The sequence below is a fragment of the Arachis hypogaea genome, chromosome 14, assembly GCF_003086295.3.
Source record: "Arachis hypogaea cultivar Tifrunner chromosome 14, arahy.Tifrunner.gnm2.J5K5, whole genome shotgun sequence".
In the NCBI taxonomy this organism is placed as follows: domain Eukaryota; kingdom Viridiplantae; phylum Streptophyta; class Magnoliopsida; order Fabales; family Fabaceae; genus Arachis; species Arachis hypogaea.
Window position 1 is genome coordinate 119440796 of NC_092049.1, and position 21118 is coordinate 119461913.

Genomic DNA, 21118 nt, shown 5'->3' on the forward strand with positions numbered 1-21118 from the left:
ATGCCCAACTTACGCCATCTCCAACTTGTTCGCAACTACCTCGACAATAGTAGTTTGAGCGCCATTCTTGATGGTTGCCCTCATCTTGAATCTCTAGATTTACGTCTGTGTCGCCATGTCGAGTTGGAGGGAAAATTGAGGACAAGATGTGATGAACAATTAAAAGATTTTAGAGATACGGATGCACCTCTTGATGACTTTAAATTTTAGGGATTACGCTTTGAAATTGCATACAATGATGCAGTATATGAGTATCTATACGAGAAGCGGGTTCAAGAACGTGGCTTTGAAATCGCATCCTATGATACAATGGATGAGTATCAAAAGAGAGAAGCTGAGAGTGTTGAGAAAGAACATTTGGATGAAACAGATTGGGAGGAGATATATGCTATATGGAAAAATATCAAAAATCCAAAATTATTGTATAAAAGATTAATTCGAGAATCAAGTAGGAAAAAGAAGAATAATACAAAACCAAAAAGAAAGAAGAAACGTGAAAGAAAAGAATGCAGAACTAATAACCGAAAAAACATATATTATGAAATGAAAGATGCACATGAACTATTGCAGTATAGTGTTTTCTATTTTTAAATTATAATTTTCTATATAGCTAATGTTTATTTTATTGGTTTGATTTCATCTCTAATGAAAAATAAAGCATTATTTGAAGTTCTTGGATAATATAAATTTGTTGAGACATTATTATTATACAGTCTTCATAATTTTCCTCTACCACTTTTCTCCCCAAAATCGCCACTTACACGTTTCTCTTTCTATGTAATATGTTGCAACTTTGGATTAAGGTTTTCAACCACAGCAAATAACTTAAACGTCATGCAATATGGTTGATTCACTTTGTATTCTTTTTCGGCATTGTTCATTGATCTTCAAAACCTTCTCTCACAGTCCCACCATACCTTAAAATCCTTCCTCATGTCACAAATATGAAACAGTCTCGTTGCAACTTACAAAAATGACAATTACGCTTATGTCATTTGGTTTTTCTTATATTACCAACATTGCCACGATGGTAAAAAGCTTTTGATTAGCATCTTTCGATTAGTCATTAGCACGATGAAGATATATATAACTAAATTTAATCAATGTTTTAATTAGTAGGTGTCACTTCCATATTTATCGATCATCTTAAAGTCATTCACAGCCACCACTTACTTTAACTACCAGATATAGTTGTGATCTTGTTATATATACCATTTTTTCACCCCCTTATATATATAACATAACTTTTAATTTTATTTTAAATTTCTAAAATAAAAATATACAAAGGAAAAAAAAACAACATAAATAAAACATTTTTTTCAAATGGTGTGACAAGGGAAGTATTTTTTTTAAAGGTAAAAATATTTTATTGAATTGAAATTAAATTAATTATAGTAAAGTATTGTTGTATGAAATATTAAGAGATAATCCGAAAAAAAAAATAATTAGTTTTTTTATCCACATAGAAGAAAAAACTTAAGAAAAAGAAGAAAAAAGAAAAAACTTAAGAAGAGAAATAAGAATAAAAAGTGAGAGAATCATATTCGTCAATAAAGTAGATATTGGTAATACCATATCTACTAGAGCAAATACGTAAGTTTTTAGTGGTGCTCTTTTAGAGCTAAAGTTGTTTGTCACTAATGGTTGATTTATGATAAATTAGTTGGTGTACTCAGCTATTCTATTATGTATTCATTATTTGGTGGTTGGAACGATGGCTGATTTTCTGGTCAAGGATCTCCAGGAGTTTTAATTAAATTTTGAGGCGATACTTTATCTCTATTTAACTCTCCTTTTTAAAGTTTTTCTATTTTTTAAAAAGTTCTACCAAATCTATAAAGATCTGCTTTTACGTTGAATTTTTAAGAAAAGAAAAATATATGATATATTTATATTTATAGATCTAATAGAATAGAGATGGCTGATTAGTGATGAGAAGTTACTATTACGTATCCAATATTACTAATAATAATTCTAGTTACATTAAAATCATAGTTGATATTATTTTTAAAAAAAAATATAAGTCATATTTTTAAATTTAAAAAATTGTATATAATAGAAATATGCTGTAAAATAATAATAAGTCTAATTACATTAAAATCATAGTTAATTTGTAAAGGAATAATGATCGAAAGGGTTATTACTTAAATGTTATTAGTCTAGTAATATAATATAAAGTATTTTTTAAATAAATTATAATAATATTTTAATATTTATTGATATTAAAATATAAATTAAATTTTTAACTATTTTTAATGTATTTTTTAATTATATAAAAGATTTAAAATATTTTTATTTTAAACTCATTTATGTGTGAGTTTGTGTGTATGACATGTATGTTTTATTTGGGACAAGTTATCGAAATAAAATATTTGGGTTTTAAATTCATCGAAATACAACTTTTGCAAATTGTATACGAAAATGCAACTTTTCAGTAAATTATATAAATCGCGAGAAGGATTCACGCTTTTAAAATAAACATAAACTGCTGATGGGATCTCACCGTTTCTGTATAAACAGCAAATATGCATAAACCGCAATAGGACAAATACTTTTACGTAACAGTTTCAAAATCCAATTCATCAAAACCAGAACAAGAAATGCTTTGAGTTCTTTTGCCACTGAACCAAACACATATTTCATCCAACAGCAACCATGAATGGATCAAGCACCTCTAATGACAGCCGTTCCTCCGCTTCGTTGTCAGTCTCAATCTAAGCCTCAGCTGCAATTTCAATAACCCATAGTTATCCTGAGGATATTACTTTTAAATATCAGTTATTATGGCGAGGAAGGTTATCCTATGAATATTACTATTGAAATTTGGCCGGTTATAACTCAGGACGTCCTTAATCACTCCATTCAAAGATGGGGATAATACTAAGATGTGTGTTTGTGTTTTACATAAAAAAATATTTAATAGTTAACTTTATGTACTTCTTATACTTTTGTTATAATTAATTATTATTAATATTAAACTAATAAAAAAATAATTTAAGTATCAGTTTTTTCAAAGTTCATTTAACTCGATTTTAAACAAAATAAAAAATTTTAACTATTTTAACTTGATTTTTATTATTTTTTTAAATATTTTTTGTTTGTTAAATGTCTATATTTTATCAATATAGTTAACCAAATTTCAACTTCAAATTTATATAATGAGTCCTTAAATTATAGTATTGAATCAAAACAGTTAGTTTGTCAATACAATTATTAAATAGAGCAGTAACTATTTTAGTAATTTAAAATTATCATATAGTAAAATCAGCTATATTTTATATGAAAAATCGAAATTAATTTCTCCAATAATAAAATTAAAAATGTTCATATTAATAAAAAAGAGTTGTTGAGTACGATGTTGAAGGAGTCCTTAGATGCTTGCTAGGCAAAGATAGATAAAGTTAAGGTGAAAAGAGACAACGTTAAGAGATGCTAGAAAGATAATTATGGTTGGACATGTTGGCGACCTTTACACACACGGTGCTTCTGCAAACACCATCGATGGCAGCAATAATTTTCAGGCTGGTAACGAATACCACATGCTGGAATCGGCGAACTCATAGTCTCCTTCTCAGTACACTGTTACTCCTCACTATATCCGGTCATTTGGGGACCATAGTTTTCAGCCTCTGGCGGCGGTCGCCTTTGGTGGCTTCAGTAACCAGTATCTTTATCAGTTTTTCCATGGACCTGGTGATGGATCGATAAGATTAGGACCCTCAGCATAAACTGTTGGACTCCTGTCGGCGGTTTATACACGTTTTCACCATACACAGAAACTGCGAGACTCCTAACACGGTTTTTGGCTAATTTTCTCCTTAACGCAATCTGTGAGACTCCATCAGCAATTTATGTTTATTTTGAAACCGTGGAATCCTTCTCGCGGTTTTCATAGTTTACTGAAAAGTTGCATTTTTGTATACGATTTGTAAAAGTTGTATTTCAGTAAATTTGAAACTCAAATATTTTATTTCGGTAACTTGTCCTTTTATTTGTATTTTGGCATGTTTTTATGTTTTGGGTGCTGTGGTCGAATCTGTATAATGATAAAAAAGAATATTATTGCTAGAATAATTGATGGATAATATTAGATGTAACAAAAATATAATTATATATATTATATGTATAAAATTATAAATATTAAATTAAATATGATAATTTTCAATTATAGTTTTTCTAATAATATTATCGTATTAAATGAATGAATCAAATATAAATAGATCTATTATGTAATGTGTTCATCCGCTCGGGAGAATGGTGGATCGGAACAACTGGTGCTGGAGTAGGCGCTCGAGAGGGTTGGGACCTCGACGCAAGTGGCGGGTCAGGAGGGGTTACGTGCTGGATTCACGGGAGCAGCAATGTGGTGGGGCCACCTGCAAGGACTCCGACGCTCAAGTCATTATCCGTACGAAAGGGTGACGGTTAGAGTTAGAGTAGGTGACGTACTTCTGGGGAGGGGTAGGTCTCCCTTCTTATAGTCCGTACTCAAGTGGACCCCTTGTGGTCAGGCCCACTTTCCTGAAAGCTTCTGCTAGCTGTCCACCTGCTAGCTATTTAGGCCTCACTTGATGAGGAGGGAAACGTGGGTCCCCAACTGGTTCGGGTGGCGTGCCCCGTCGGGTCAGCCGCTCGGGCTCGAACCCGGGTTGCTTACGGGTCGGGCCAGAACAGTACCCCCAACGTGCCAGGTGTGGCGCAGCTCATAGCTGGCAGGTTCGATCTACTCGCATCGTTTGGTCGAGTTCTCGCAGGGGCAAGAATCTGTGATGGGATTCGTGCTCCCAGGGTGCGTGGCCTTCGCTCGTTGCCAGTGGTGTCACCCCAATTCTCGTGTCAAGCATTTAATGCTTATTATGGATGATTTGAAATATAGGTAAAAAACTCATTTTACCCCTGGCCTTCGCGCTTCCCAGTGTCAGTTATTTTCTCACTTTCGTTCCTCATTCCTTCATTCTCATTCCAATCTCTGCCTTCTCCCTCATTCTCTTTTCTCTTGATTCCAATCACTGTAATCTTCGTCGCACTCTCCTTGGGATTCATCCTTCTTTCCACCATAATTTCCTGGTAAGCTTTCGCTGTTCGTGACCTTATGAATGATTATAGTTCTGTTTTTGCTTTTGCTACTGTTACTGTGCTATTTTCCTTTTGTTGTTGGTGATCACTGTCGCTTGAGTTTAGTGCTTCATTACTAGGTAGTTTACATGGAGTTACCCGTGATTTTGGCCTATGATCAATTGGAGATTAGTGTACAATAGATTAGTATACAGTAGATTAGTGTACAATAAGCAGGTAATTTCTTTTTCTCCGGTGTACCAACCACCCGAGTTCAATCTTTAAGTGGTGTCCCACTGTAGGTATGGCGCAGCACCCCAGTCCGAGAGCTCCCATAGACCGTTACATCTGGGTTACTTCTGACATGAAGGAGACGGCTTCTAAGATAACCCTCGAGGAGATCCAGGAGTTTCGCAACTTTGACCTGCTCTGCAAAGGTGGTACCGAGGAGGAGCATTATAATACCTTCGTTCCTGGAGACCGAGAACGCATTTGTCACATAAATATGAACACCCCCGAGTTGCCGACTGGATGTCGCTGTACAAGCCCATGTTCACCAACTTGGGGTTTGGCTCCCCTTCTCCCCCTTCGTCATCTCTCTCTTGAATCGATGTGACATGGCGCTGTCACAGCTACATCCGAACAGCTGGGCTTCCATTCGCTGTTTTGAGATGGTCTGTGAGTACTTGGAGCTACCAGTTTCGGTAAAAGTCTTTCTCTACTTTTTCCTTCTGACCAACCCTTCAAAAGAAGGGAAACATAAAAAGGGGTACATGTCGTTCCGAGCCGTGCAGGGTCGGCGGATCTTCGGGTTGTTTGAAGATTCGTTACATGGCTTCAAGGAAAAGTATTTTAAAGTGCGACCCGCTGAAGTTTTGCACCCCTTTAGGCTGACTTTATAGAGGGAACGCCGGATACCGACCTATTGGAGTTTCGGTGCCGGTGCTAATATTTTTAAAAAGAGTACCTAAAAGGTTCTAAATCAGCAGAATTGGGACATCACTGATGTGTTGTTGGCCGTTTCTAGAAAGAATAACCTCAACCCACATTTGTTGATAGGTGACTGTGAGATGGGTAGAAGCTATGTGGGTGAGTGGCCGGGTTGTCCACCAAATTCTTAATCTTTGTTTAGGCTTGGGTACTTGCTTCATTCAGTCTAACGTAGTGTTTGCTTTCTTGTTTCAGTATCCATGGCTGCCGAGAAGGTAGGTCTTAGCAATTTAATGGCCCACTTCCTTCTGGGGAACAGCGACAACAGCTCGGAAACCCCTTTGGCTGAGGCTCCACCTTCCCCTACTCCCGAGGTTCAGTCACGACTGCCTCCTCAAGAAGTCATCGGTACCAGCGCCGGTGTGATTCCCCCATCAAGGAAGGTACCTGAGGACGAAAGTGGTCCCGGCTTGACCATCATGGGTGGGTCTACCCCTATATACTCTATGCCGCGACCATCGCAAGAAAAGCATAACCTGTTCTGGCCCAGGGTGGGGTGCTAGACGGCAAGTACCGCTCGACACTGCGGGAGGTCGGTGGTTTGAAAGCTGAGATGGAGACTATTATGACCAAGTTGGTGGATACGGAAGAAAATGTGAAAGTTTCTGATGGTACAGTGGCCCGTCTTTATGACCACAAGACGACCTTGGAGAGCCAGCTCAACGCCGCCTCAGCTCGGGCAACTGCAGCGGAAGCCAATGTTGCTGACTTTGAGAAAAAGCTGGCCAAGGCCGTTGCGTCGACAGAAGCTGCCAAAGTCGAGGTCGCAGGTCTGAAGGGAGAGGTTGCCGGTTTAAAGAAGAAAAACAAGAAAAGTGTTAAGAATGCTCGCGAGGTGATTGGAGGTACTAAGGAGGCGATCAAGGCGCAGGTCAAGCTGCTGTTTCCTGACTTCGATACCTCTGTGATTGGAGCTTTCAAAACTATCCAAAATGGTAAGATAGTCAACATTCTGAGGAAGTGACTTATAATTTCTTTCTACTTTTTGTTGATTGGGCTGACGAGGTGCCTTCTTTTGTAAGCCATTTGTAGTTTCTAGTACTTCGAACTATTTATTTTGTCGTAAAGGAATGCTTAACAGGCCGATGTGGTGCCTTTGAGAAATGTTTGTTGTTTAGTCGTTTGGCCGACAGGCCATAAACCGTGGTTTGTTTGGTATCCGTTAATTGGATTTGATGTAGTTCTCGGGGTGATCAGTCCCGGGAGACCGTGAAAACGAGAAGTGCAAACGAAATAACATAAACCATGACTCGCTAATATATTTAAAACGTGGACTTTAAAACAATTGTGAAATAGTGGACAAAATATCTAAGGAAAAACAAAGGTATTGATGATTGGATTTTTGATGGTTTAGAATTTCACAAATGAATTCTCGTTGCAAGTATAGTTCCTAAACCAAACAATAATCCTTTCATACAAAAAGTTGTTTGTCACTAGTACAAACCCCTAAAATTTATAAACCGAAGTATTGGACCTCGGGTCGTTCTCCCTAGGAATTACAATAAAGTGTCTTGTTATTGGTTATGAGTTATTTTGGGGTTTTGGATGAGAGGCATGAAAAGTAAATGGCAATGGAAATAAGCTAACTACTATAAAAGCTCTTGGCAAGATATGAGAACTAGAAGTCCTATCCTAGTTATCCTTTTCAATGGTGATGACAATTGTTCATTGCTACCACTTAGTTAACCCTTACTAATTAAAGGCAAGTCAAGTGGATGAATTGACTTGAGCCACAAGTCCTAGCCAACTCCCAAGGAAAGACTAGATTTAGTGCACTTCAAACCAATTAGCAATTTCTCCAATTATCAATCAACAAAGGAATTAGATAACTCAAGTGTCACTAATTACTCTACCTAGGCCAAGAGGAACAAAATCTATACTAAAATCCAACCAAGCATTTCATCAAACACTTGGAAGGCATAAGAGAAAAGCAAAGTAAATTGATAACAAAAATAGAATCTAACAACAATTATGGCAATGAATTAACAACAACAATCAAAAGGAACACAATTATTATGAATTACCTCTAATTGAATTGAAAGAAAATAGAAGGAGCAAAAGTAGATCTACAACAAAACATAAGGACAATATAAAGGAAATTACAATAAAAGAATAGAAGAAGATTGAATGTAGAAACAAAGAATTGAGAGATAGAAGTGGAAGAAAGCAAAGATTAAAACCTAGATCTAAGAACTAAACCTAATCCTAGTTCTAGAGAGAAGTGAGAGCTTCTCTCTCTAGAAACTAACTCTCAAAACTAAACTAAAACTAAAGTGATTAGTGGTTGGAAGTGATGATGATTAGTCCCCTTATGTCTTCCCCTTAATCCTTCATCCTTTTATTCCTTTCCCTCAGCAATTTGGCGCCAAAAATGGGTTCAGAAACCCTCTCAAATCGCCAGGCACGTGTTGCATTAATGAGGTCATGTGCCATCATCGGCGCGTGCGCGCATGGTACGCGTGCGCGTCCCTGGTCGATTCTGCAATGTGCGCGCGAGCGCCTTGTGCGCGTGCGCGTGCATGGCTGATTTTGCTTCTTTGACTTTTTATGCTTCTCTCCACTTGTATGCTTCCTTCCTTGCTTCCTTTGATCCATGCCTAGCCTATTTCAATCCTGGAATTACTAGCAAACACATCAAGGCATCTTTATGGAATCAAAGAAGAACTAGAATTCATCAAGATAAGGCTTAAAAAGCATGTTTTTACACTTAAGCACAAATATGGGAGAGATAACAAAATCATGCTAATTCCTAGGCTAAATGTGACAAAAGGTTATCAAAATACTCTAAATTCAATGCAAAACAAACCGTCAAGTTGGGGTTTGTCAGGTATCCAGACATCATAAAATAAAGGAGTAGGACAAGGGGGGAATGCAACAAGTCATGACCTCGGAAATCGTGACTTTGCCTTCTAGGAGTAGAACCTTTTCAAGTTTGTCGCGTTCTAGGTTCTCGGTATCTTGTGACCGTCGAGCCGCTCTAGTCTGTATGCTCCCTTGCCGAGGGCTTCCCTCATCCTATATGGGCCTTCCCAATTTGCTGCCAGCTTGCCTTCCCTTGGTGTTGGCAACCTGATGTCGTTGCACCGCAGCACTAAGTCACCTTGTTCAAAGTTTCTGTTCAGCACCCTGCCGTTGTACCTCAGAGCTACTCTTTGCTTCAAAGCAGCCTCTAACAAGTGGGCTTTCTCTCTTGCCTCATCAATCAAGTCTTTTTCCACTGCTTCTTCAACACCACCAAGGAGTAACCTCGGGTTGGGTTTCCCGATCTCTACAGGAATTACTACATCGACACCGTAAGTGAGCGGAAAAGGCATTTCTCCAGTGGAGGATTGTGGTGTAGTCCTGTAGGACCAAAAGACTGAGGCAAGCTCGTCTACCCAGGAACCCTTCTTCTGGTCTAGCTGCTTCTTTAACCCTTGGAGGATGATCTTGTTCGCAGCTTCCACCTGGCCGTTGCTCTGTGGGTGCTCGACTGAGGAGAACTTTTGCTTAACTCCCAGCCCTGAAAGTAACTAGCCAAACCTCTTGTCCGCGAACTGCATCCATTGTTTGAGATCACGACTTTTGAGATTCCAAACCTAGAAACCACTTGCCTCCACATGAACTTTTGGCAATTTGCCGACGGTATATTGGCCAACAGTTCTGTCTCGACCCATTTGGTATAGTAGTCAATGGCTACAATTAAATACTTGACTTGTTCGGGACCCACCGGGAACGGACCTAGGAGGTTGCCTCCCCATTGAACGAAAGGCCGGGAGGCTAACATTGAGCCTAGTTCCACCGCTGGGGACTTGTGAAAGTTGGCGTTCTCTTGGCATTTCCTGCATTTTCTCACAAACTCCTGTGCATCCGACATCATTGAGGGCCAATGATACCCAGCTTTGACGAGCTTCCTACCCAGTGTTTTCCACCCGATATGGTGGCCGCAGCACCCTTCATGAACTTCGCTCAAGACGTAATCCGCTTGGTCAGGGCGTAGGCATTTCAGCAAAGGCTAGTTGAACCCTCGCTTGTACAACTGGCCTTGTATCACTACATACTTGGCCGCCTCCCTTCTTATCATTCTTGCTTGCTTCTCTTTTTCGGGGAGTTCACCGCCTTCCAAGAAATGGAGAAACGCGTCTATCCACGAGGGGTAGTTCGTTTGTGTCACACACAAGGTTACCGACGGCTCCTTTATTAATCCTTGAATCAAAGATCGGTTCCTGGCGCCTAGCTTCGTGCTCGCCAGCTTTGACAAGAGGTCAGCTCTGGCATTCCTTTCTCTGGGCACGTGTTCAACCGTGACCTCCTCAAAATCTTCGCACAACTTTTTCACCCTTTCCAAGTACTTCTGGAGCAGGGAGTCTCTAGCTTGGTAGGTCTCGTTGATCTAAGAAGTCACGATTTGGGAGTCGCTGTTGAACTCGACCCGAGAAGCTCCAACCTCTTTGGCTAAGAGCAGGCCTCCTATCAAGGCTTTGTATTCCGCCTGGTTGTTGGAGACTGGAAAATCGAACTTGATAGACTGTTCATATATCATCCTAGTCGAGTTTTCAAGAATTATCCCTGCCCCACAGAACGCTTGGTTAGAAGCTCTGTAGACATGGAGTCTCCACCGTAAGTTCGGGTTCTCGAGGGAGTCCCCAATAATCTCGACCAGAAAGTCTGCCATTGCCTGGGCTTTGATCGTGTGCCTGGGCTCGTACTGTAGGTCGTATTGGGATAGTTCGATCGCCCAAGTCATCATGCGACCCGCCAAGTTGGGTTTTTGCAAAACTTGGCGGATGGCCTGGTCGGTTCTTACCGTTATCGGGTGCCCCTAGAAGTATTGCCTCAGCCTTCGGAACGAGATTAGAAAAGCATAGGCTAGCTTTTTCCAACCTGGAGTATCTCAGCTCTGCCCCTTGCAGTACCTTGCTAATGAAATAGACTGGTTGTTGGATCTTGTTTTCTTCTCTGATGAGGACGGCCGCCATGGCTTGGTCCGTCACCGCCAAGTACAAAAACAACATCTCGTTTTCTTTTGGCTTATCGAGGACGGGTGGAGCTGAGAGTATCCTTTTAAAGTGGTTGAATACTTCTTCACAGACCGGGGTCCATTCGAAGGTGATTCCCTTTCTCCTCAGATTGAAGAAGGGAAGGGCCTTCGCCGCCGAAGCCCCGAGAAAACGAGATAGAGCCGTAATCCTTCCCGCCAGCTTCTGTACATCCTTAACGCAGCCTGGACTCGTCATCCGTAGGACGGCTTTGCACTTGTCTGGGTTAGCCTCCACCCCCCCCCCTTTGCATTATCATGAAGCCGAGGAACTTCCTGGCCTCCATGGGAAAGGCGCACTTGAGGGGCTTGAGCTTCATATTGTGCTTACAGAGAGACTCAAAAACAGCCTCCAAATCGCCAACTAGGTCGCTCGGCTTGCTAGTTTCTACCAAAGTATCGTCGACATAGACCTCAACTGATTTTCCAATAAGATCCCTAAAAATATTGTTCATCAGCCTCTGGTAGGTGGCTCCGGCATTTTTCAGTCCAAACGGCATCACTCTGTAACAGTAAGTGCCGGTCGGCATGACGAACGCTATTTTCTCCTCATCAGGTTGGTGCATCAGTATTTGGTTATACCCAGAGTACGCATCCATAAAACTTAGGAAACGATAACCCGCTGTTGCATCTACCAAGGCGTCAATGTTTGGAAGGGGAAAAGAGTCCTTCGGAAACGCTTTGTTGAGATCTGAATAGTCGACACACATCCTCCATTTTTCGTTGGCTTTCTTCACGAGAACGACATTCAACAACCACGTCGAGTACTCGAGTTCCCTGATGAATCCTGCTTCTAGCAAGCTGGCCGTCTGCTTGGCCACCTCGTTATCCCTTTCTTGTGACATCTTCCTCCGTCGCTGGGCTACAGGTTTAGCATAAGGTTTTACGGTGAGTCGGTGAGACATAAACTCAGGATCTACCCCTGGCATACCGGCTGGGATCCAGGCAAAGAGGTAGTTGTTTGCTCTGATAGCCTCCATGAGGGGCTCTTTTAGGTCGTGGGGGAGGTTTCTATTCGCGAAGGTGAATTTTTTCTCTGTGTCTCCGACTCAAAACTTCTCTAGGTCACCCTAGGGCTCCGGCCTCGGCTTATCGTCTACTCTCACATCTAGATTGGCTAGAAAAACCCCAGATGCCTCCTTCGACTTCCTCCTCAGGGAGAGACTGGCGTTGTCGCATGCGACCGCCATTTCCAGATCTCCCCTGATGGAACCAACGGTCCGTTGTCAGCAGCAAATTTCTTGTTAGAAATTTAGTGTGTATGACCGCTGAGAATTCATTGATTATTTTTCTCCCGAGGATGACATTATAGGCTGTGCAGATCGGGAGACTGATAATCCCGTCGGGCCTTATGTAATTGTCACCTAGACCAATGACTCCATGTTGGTGGTCCTGAGATCGGCTTCCTTGTGCCCCAGGGCGTCGAACACATATTTGAACATAATATTGGAGTCTGCTCCGGTGTTAACGAAAATTCGTTTAACCAAGCCTGTCCCGATCATCGCCGTGATCACCATGGGTGGGTTTTCGTGGTGATCGTGGCACCAACAGTCCTCGGGGCCGAAGGATATCTCAGGATGTTCCTTTGACGGGGGGCTTGGAGTTTCCTATTGATATGGCTAGGACTTTGGCATCCTTCCTTGCCATCGGTTTTGACTTAGGGGGTACATCTCGTCCGACCACAACGTTAACGACAATCGTCAGACCGTTATCAAAGTTCTCATTAGACGTTTGCCTTGGCTTTACGGCGCGGCTTTGGTCTTCCTCGGATCACTCACGTTGTCTTCTTCTCGGCTCCTTTATGAACTGGGAGAACTCAGTTAGCTTGCCTTCACGGATAGTCTGCTCCAAGGCGTTCTTTAGATCAAAACAATCTTGTGTTTTATCGTTGAACCCTTTTTGATAATCATAATACAAGCTCTTATTTTCGCCTATCCTATCGTTCAACTGTCGGAGTTTTGAAAGGATGCCTTTATTCGCAATCTATTGATAAACCTCCATTATAGGAGCCGCGAGGGGATGTAGTTCGTGAACTTCTCTAACCGAAAAATCGGCTTGGACTACTTCCCCGACGTCCCTTCCTTCGATATAAAATATAATGAATAGAGAAAATATTTCTGTACGCGCACTATGCATTATTAGCAGCTAACATAACTAAAAATAATGTTACAGACTTATAGGCACCGCTGTAGGAACATAAAACATGAATATCCAATATAATTGGCAATTTGCAACAATGTTAACATTTATTTTCCCATATATTTCAAAAGATTCTCGTAGCTTTTCTTGATTTGCACAAGTAGTCTTGATTCTGGAAAGTTGATTCAACCATATGCTTATTAATGAAAGACCAAATTTATCCTCACTAGCAGCTCAACATGTACACCGCCGTTTTTTTATTAATTTAAAAAAATTAATTTTTATATTTTTATTTTTAAATTTGATAAAATAATTTAAAAATAAAAATAAAAATGTTTTAAAATATATATATATATATATATATAAATTTTATAAATTATTTAACTTTTATAATGTATAAAAATTATAAATTTAAATTAAATAATATATTTAAAAATTTATTATATTATTATTTTATATAACAAAATCAAGATAAATATTATATAAATTTATTTATTTATTTTTTAACAATATTTAATTTGAAACAAAAATAAAAATTTATATTTAAAATATTCTTTATTTTTATACATAATTCTAATAAATAAAAAAAATTATTTTTTAATTACATGTATGACATCTTTATATTTATAAACTTTAGGTATACATAAAATTTAATCTGACCTCTCTTATTATAAAGATGAGACATTAATGTAAAGGAAACATACCATGAAATTTAGCATAATAAAAGACTTGAACATTGATGTTAATTTAGAAGCTAGCTAGAACCTTAGTGATTTGCTAAACTCCTTGGAAGAGATCAAAAGATCCTTGTTGGAATGATCATGATGAGCGACATGCTTATTAGTATTCTTCCTTCCACTCTTCCTTCCAATAAAAGGTTTGAACAATTTCTTGAGCACTCTTTGGAATCCTGAGGATCCACTACTACTATTATGCTTCTTACTATTATTATTGTTGTTGTGTTCCATGATCATCACTTCTTGTTGGGTCACCAATGGAATTGGAGGAGGCATGCTTATGAGAAGTGATGGAGAACTTTGAATCATCATCATCATCATCCTCGTTCCACCAGGCTCAGAGAAACTCCTTCTTCCCATCATCATTGATCTGTTCAGATGAGCCTCGAATGATTTCCTCTCAAATTCATCCAATAGTGTGCTGTATTCATCTCCAAATCTCACTCTTGATGCCATTTCCTCTACCAAATGCTTTATTATTGCAACTTCCTTTCTTTCTTTCTTCTTGTATGATCATTTTCATCACTATGTGTATGTATGTGACACGTTTTATATTTACAAGGATATGGTATAGTAGAACAAAAATATGATGTGTACAAAAAAATCAGATACTAAATTAATTATTGTGTATATATATTTATCTATTCATTCACATATTTTTTTAATTACATAATTAGTTATTAGAATAATAATTAAACGTGACATAATAGAATAATTAAACTTGCAACATACCAATAACCAAACTTGTTTATAATATATAGTATAATAAAAACAAATTTATAAGATGCCAAATATGGATTTATATACCGTGATTTATTAGCGGCTAACTTTTTATATATATGTATAATTGTCTGCAGAAACAGATAGATAGAAAATGCATTAAAAATTACAAAAAATATATAAAATGGTGCATTTTAGGAAACAAATTCTTTTTTTAAAATATATATTATATTGTGTCAATGTGTCTCAATAATTACTAACTGCAGTCAAATAATACTTTTTATTTTTTTTTTCCCCCTTTTTACTGTGTCCTCATAACTTTTGTTAAATTTAAGATATAAAAAGGTATCTAGGTGCAACAAAGTATCTGATTTTGTCATACTGATGAAAATTAAACAACATTATTTACAGAGTGACGTTGTTAATAATGGTAATAATAATAAATCAATAATTCATGTCTGGTTCTGTCTATTCCATGTAGGCCATTGTTCACATGAATAATCTCTAATAATTCATCATTTTTGTAAGAGTAATTACTACCTCCCTCTGGTCGGAAATTATAACTCACAAACTTAAAAGATTTTGGTAATTTCATAAACAATTCTCCAATAAAAGTATGAGATCGAGAACATAATTCTTTTTTCGGTACTCACCTTATTAAGGTAGAGAAATTAAAAATATATATATTGGTTAATGACTAGTGAGTCACATGTAATCATGAAGCTAAGCAGTTCTTTATTGCCAATAAGATTTTGCCAGGTGTAGAAGACAAATTAAATGAACTAAAGTCTTTGAATAAGAGAATCTGGGTTCAAAATAAGAATAAATAATTATTTGTATCCATGAAAAATAAAAATGCTAATATATGTATTCACACTAAATTAAAATTAAATTTGTACTTATATAAGATGGACAAAATAAAATATACTATCTTATGTGGATACAAGTTTAATTTCAATCTAGTATAAATATATATGTCAATGTTTTTATCGTTTTTTGATACAAATAGTGATTTATTCTTTAAAAAAATAAATACTAAAGTTTTCTTTATTAACGACTCTTTTTTAACCCGAGTTAAAGGCAAAGGTTGTGTTTATTTTAAAAATAGAACAAGATGAAATATTAAAAATATAATACAAAAATTAGAAATGCAAAATTTGATATTTGATATTTTATTTTGTAATAAAATTAACTATAAAATAGAATAAATTATTAAAAATTTAATTTATTTTATTTTTTAACATAAAATTTTAAAAAAATATATAATAATAAAAAAATATAACTATAAAAATTAATAAAAATAATAAAAAATAAAAAATTATTTTTATATTCTTATCTCAAATACAGTCAAATGAGATGTTAAATAACGAACTATTTAACTATTGAATTTTGTTATGATTAAAGAAGAAGTTAGCATTTTATTATATTCCTTCTTGCTTGATAGAGATTGTGTTTCCCTTTAGGAGGCTTCTTTGCCAAAGAAGCTACACAAAAGAACATATAATGATTTTGTTCCAATATTCTTTGGTAAGCATTTTTTAATTGCACTCCATACTAATTAATTATCATTAATTAATAATTATTTTAATTTTATTTTTTTAAAAATATAAAATTAATAATTATTAATTATAGTTATTTATCTATACTTTTCTTTATTAATTAGTGTCTATGAGAGTTGAACCCAAAAGATTAACCAATGATTTTCACAGACTAACCACAATTCATATATATTGTGGTCTGTGGAGTATAATTGTGGGGGGTTAATAGTTAAATTAGTCAATAAAAAATAACTCATTTTTTAAATTTGTCTTCAAAAAATTTTATTAATCAAATTAGTCATTCAAAGATTATAATTAATCATTTTCATCTTTCAGTTACTCACTCAATTAATAGTTTTTGTCAACGATTGATGACATAAAATGTTAATTCATATCATACATGTACCTAGAATATTTAATTAGATACTAAATAAATATATTTATAAAAATTTATCAATTTAGTGTCGTTAGATTATATTAGGATTATGATTTATATAATTAAAAAAAGATTAAATTGATAAATTTTCATAAACATATTTGTTTAGCAGCCAATTGAATATGTTAAGTGTCATGTATATTATCAATTAATATTTTATATCTTCAATCGTTGATAGAAACTATTAATTGAATGATGACGGAAGGACAAAAATAATTAATTTATAATATTTAAAAGACTAACTTGATTGATAAAATTTTTCAGGGACGAATTTAGAGAAGACCTATCTTTTAGAAACTAATTCGATTATTAATCCATAATTATGTTGTATAAAGAAAAATTTTTGAAAGTTAGTAATTTTTAGTATTTTTGACATTATTTTATTAATATAAAAATTAAGTATTGTAACACCTTAAATTTTTATAATAAAACGATAGTTTTCGAAGTTTTGATTTTTTTTGGTGATTAGTTTCAATTCCACGAATCGGTCTCGAATTTCAAAAATAAAACTAATAATGTAATATTATTATTATTATATTATTATTTTATCTTACATGCTATAATCAAAATAGAGTTTTGATAATAATTAATATTAAGTTTAATATCTGCGTGCCAATATAAGTAATTATTGATACTTTTTGGGTAGATTTAGTTTTGCTAATGTTTCACCATGAATTTTATATTTTTGTGATAACTAAGTTACTAATGTCATTTATATTAGTAACTCATATATATTTATCTCTATATGTATTATTATTTGTATTTTAATATATCTAGTTTTCGTAATTATCCATTTAAGATATTTATAACTTGAACTGTTGACTCAACAGCTTAATAACACGACACATGGCCATTATTGACACATACCCCCTAATTAAACACATCATCACCATCATTAATATCTAATCTCATCTTCTTTTCTCTTAATCGCCGAACCAAAAGGAAAAGAGAGAGAGAGAATCGTGAAAACCATGGAAGCCATGAACTTTCCGAGCTTGAGTTCTTGAGTTTCGCAACTCCCGTCAAAAATCTAAATGGATTAAAGTGTTTGTATCTTCTTCCTCTTCAGGGTCTGACACGAGTATTTTCGTCGGTTAGGAATTTTACATAAAATAATTTCGTTGGTAGTATAGTTCCCAACCAACTAACAATACTCAAATCAAATTTAAAAGTTTTGGTTGTCACAAGTACAAACCCCAATAAAAATTAATCGAAGTATTCAAACCTCGGGTCGTCTTACAAGGAATTGTAATGAAGTAAATGATTATTGGCTATGAAGGAACAAGAGATTTGATTGATAAAAGGGGCAAGAAATTAAATGACAAGAATAGTAAATCAAGTAACTAAATAAAGCAAGTAATAAAGAGAGACATTCATGGCAAGGATTGAGAATATAGACTTTCTATCATAGTCACTAATAACAATAATTAACAAGAATTTATCTTATTTCGTCATCTCCAATGATAGAAGAAGGTATAATGTTATCTTCACACTCGAAGAAAGTTAAATAAGACTAGATAATCTTAATCCAAAAGTCTTAATCAACTCACTAAGTGAATTAGCAAGAGATTAGCGTCAATGGAAACAATATTAATTAACAACTCTAGATCACCAACATAAGTTGGGTATTCATGACTCAAGATCACCTAATTTTCTCTTTCCAAGCCAAGAATGCTCAAAAAGCTACTCTAACATCCAACCAAGCATTTTGTCAAACACTTGAAAGGCATAAAAGGAAAGCATAGTAAAAGTGCAAGAAATAGTAAAATATACCAACTACCGATTGCAAGGAAAGTAAGATCACAACTCAAATCAACAATAAAAGAACATCAATATCAAATTTTATTAAAAGAGATCCAAATCGAACATGAGCATTCATGAACATAAAAGAGGCATAAAAGTAAAATTAACATCATAAACTAAGAGAATGAAGATGTAGAAGCAAGAATTCATAAAGGAAACAAGATGAAAACAAGAAATTGGACCTAGATCTAAGATGGAAATTAACCTACATGATGCTCTTCTACAACTAAGTGCTCCCCCTTTGTTCACGCTTGAATTCTGCATGAAATACTCTCAGAAACGAGTTGGATTTGGGCCTAGACAGCTCAGAAATCACCCCAGCGTTTTCACCTTAATGAGGTCACGTGCGAGCAGCGACGCGTACGCGTGAGTCACGCGTACGCGTCGTTTGGCGTTTTTCTATCCACACGTACGTGTCATGTCACGCGTACGCGTCGCCATGTGACTTCATATCCACGTGTGTGCGTCGTGCCATGCGTGCGCGTCGATGAATGCACTCCAAATCCTTGTTTTTCCATGAGTTCTCCACTTTGCATGCTTTTCTCTTCATTCCTTTGATCCATTCCTAGCCTTTCCAACCTGAATTCACTAACAAACACATCAAGGCATCTAGTGGAATCAAAGGTGAATTAAAATTACCAATTTAAAGGCTTAAAAAGCATGTTTTTATACTTAAGCACAAATTCAAGGAGAATTACGAAACCATACTATTTCATTGAATAAATGTGAGAAAAGGTGATAAAATCTCCCAAAATAAGCACAAGATAAACCACAAAATTAGAGTTTATCAGAGTCGTACCAATTTTCATAGAGGGAAGCTTGGTGTGATATTGCTTCCATCTCATTCATGGTTTGGGCAAGGTGACTAAGGTGGAGTAGCCGATTTTTTATGTTTTCTTCTTCGATTTCTCATCCAGAAAATCTTCTAGGTGTTTCAGTTTAGTAACTGTCATACAAAGGTAAGTTTTGGTAATTTTGTGATAAATAAATGTATTAATATTGCGAGATTGCTGGACTGTAAATTTGTACTTGAATTTGAGTGTTATTATGTTGAATGATGTTGAAAATTGGACGAAATAATTCGGTTCCAAAACCTGCTATAAAATCGAACTGAACAATCATATTTGATGATGAATATAAGCTGTAATCATGATGAAAATGATGTAATTTGGTGGCTGAAAATTTGTTTTGAATATTGAAAAAAATCGGTTATCGAAAAGATTGAAAAATTAGTTAAAAATCAAGTAAAATTGGATGAATTTTTAATGAGTTTGATTCGGTTTCTTGAAGAACACGAAATGGTCATGTTTTATTTATTTCGTGGCTAAATTATGATTAAGAAAGAGTTTTTGGGGCTGAAAATTAAATAAAAAAATTGGAGTTTAAAATAGAATTTTTAAAAGTTAAGTGGTTAAAGTGAAATTTTTAAAAAATTTGGAGGTTAAAATAAATTTTTAAAAGTTGAGAAACCAAATATTATTAACTGAATTTTAACTCTAAAATAATAATAATAATAATAATAATAATAATAATAATAATAATAATAATAATAATAATTTATTATTATTATTATTATTATAAAAGAATATAATATAACTAAAAGTGGTAAACAGATAAGTTTTTTTAAAAGTTTTAGAAAGACAATTTAAACTCAGAATTGTATGATTATTCTGTTCATAAAACATTTAGGAAAAGACGAGGGAATAGGGCTAGGATAATATGAGATGTTGAAAGAAAAAAATTAAAAGAATAGTTAAAGAAAAAAACCAATAAGAACTTATGGAATGTTCGTCTACTGCCAGAGGTGCAGTAGAGATATGGTGGTAAGTCACCCAAAGTAGCTTCCAGAAGTAAAATATAAGAACCAAAAAATTAATTAACTATTTAAATAAAATAGGATAAATATAATTTAGTTGTTCGAAATAGGTTTAAAATTTTAGAAATATTAATTAGAAAATTTAAAGGTGAAATTTGGATTCAGTGGATTTTTCTAAGTAGAAAAATGTAATTTTCTGCAAAAAAATTTGCGTAAAATCGCGTACCGGTTAAATTAGTCCGGCACTGCGAGTGAGAGAATTAAATTAATGGTACATAAATTTAAGATGTTGAATTTTATAATTTAAAGGAGTTAAAAATATATGGGATAGAAAAGCGAACACTTATTTTAAAGGTTTTAACCCAAGTTGGGTGAAATAAATCACAAACCCAACTAGGTCCAAGTTAGGCCCTAACCCAACATATATAATCCACCTAATAAGGCAATTCAGCATCATTTATCACCAAAGAGGGAGAGAAGCATGCTGAATTGAGAAAGGAGAGGAGAACAAACCCTTGCACTATTCAATTTCATCTTCCATAGATCATAACTTTTGATTCGGAGCTTTGATTGGTGTGCCATTTGCGGCTATGCGTTCATCTTATCGAGCTCTTCAATTTTATCTAAATAAAGTGGTAAGAATTTTGAAATCCATACTCCAATTCTCTGCCCTAACAGAAATTTGAATTTTCGTTTTGGAAAATTGAGATTCTTCATCATGATTTCATTGTTTAGGTGTAATCTAGCTAGCATTGGGTTATTGATGGATTTTGTCTCAAACATCTTTGGACAAGGTAAGAATTCTCTAAACCTTTGTGGTTTGTAGAATTTATGAGCCCTAGTATTAATTTTGGAACTTGTATGATA

General features: G+C 35.6%; 1 protein-coding gene across 1 annotated transcript; it reads right to left on the reverse strand.

The window, feature by feature from the left end:
* Positions 1-8987: 8987 nt before the first annotated feature.
* Positions 8988-9701, reverse strand: LOC140178691 (uncharacterized). Its single transcript, XM_072215915.1, has 2 exons — positions 9632-9701; positions 8988-9547 (listed from the first exon to the last, which is right to left on the reverse strand). The coding sequence occupies exons 1-2, from the start codon at positions 9699-9701 to the stop codon at positions 8988-8990; spliced, it is 630 nt and encodes a 209-aa protein (XP_072072016.1).
* Between the last annotated feature and the right edge of the window lie 11417 nt (positions 9702-21118).

Coding starts and splice junctions, on each gene's coding strand:
- LOC140178691 (XM_072215915.1), bottom strand. CDS start 9,701: ATGGGTCGAGACAGAACTGTTGGCCAATATACCGTCGGCAAATTGCCA. Junction 9,548..9,631: donor AGTTCATGTGGAGGCAAGTG/GTTTCTAGGTTT, acceptor AGTTACTTTCAG/GGCTGGGAGTTAAGCAAAAG.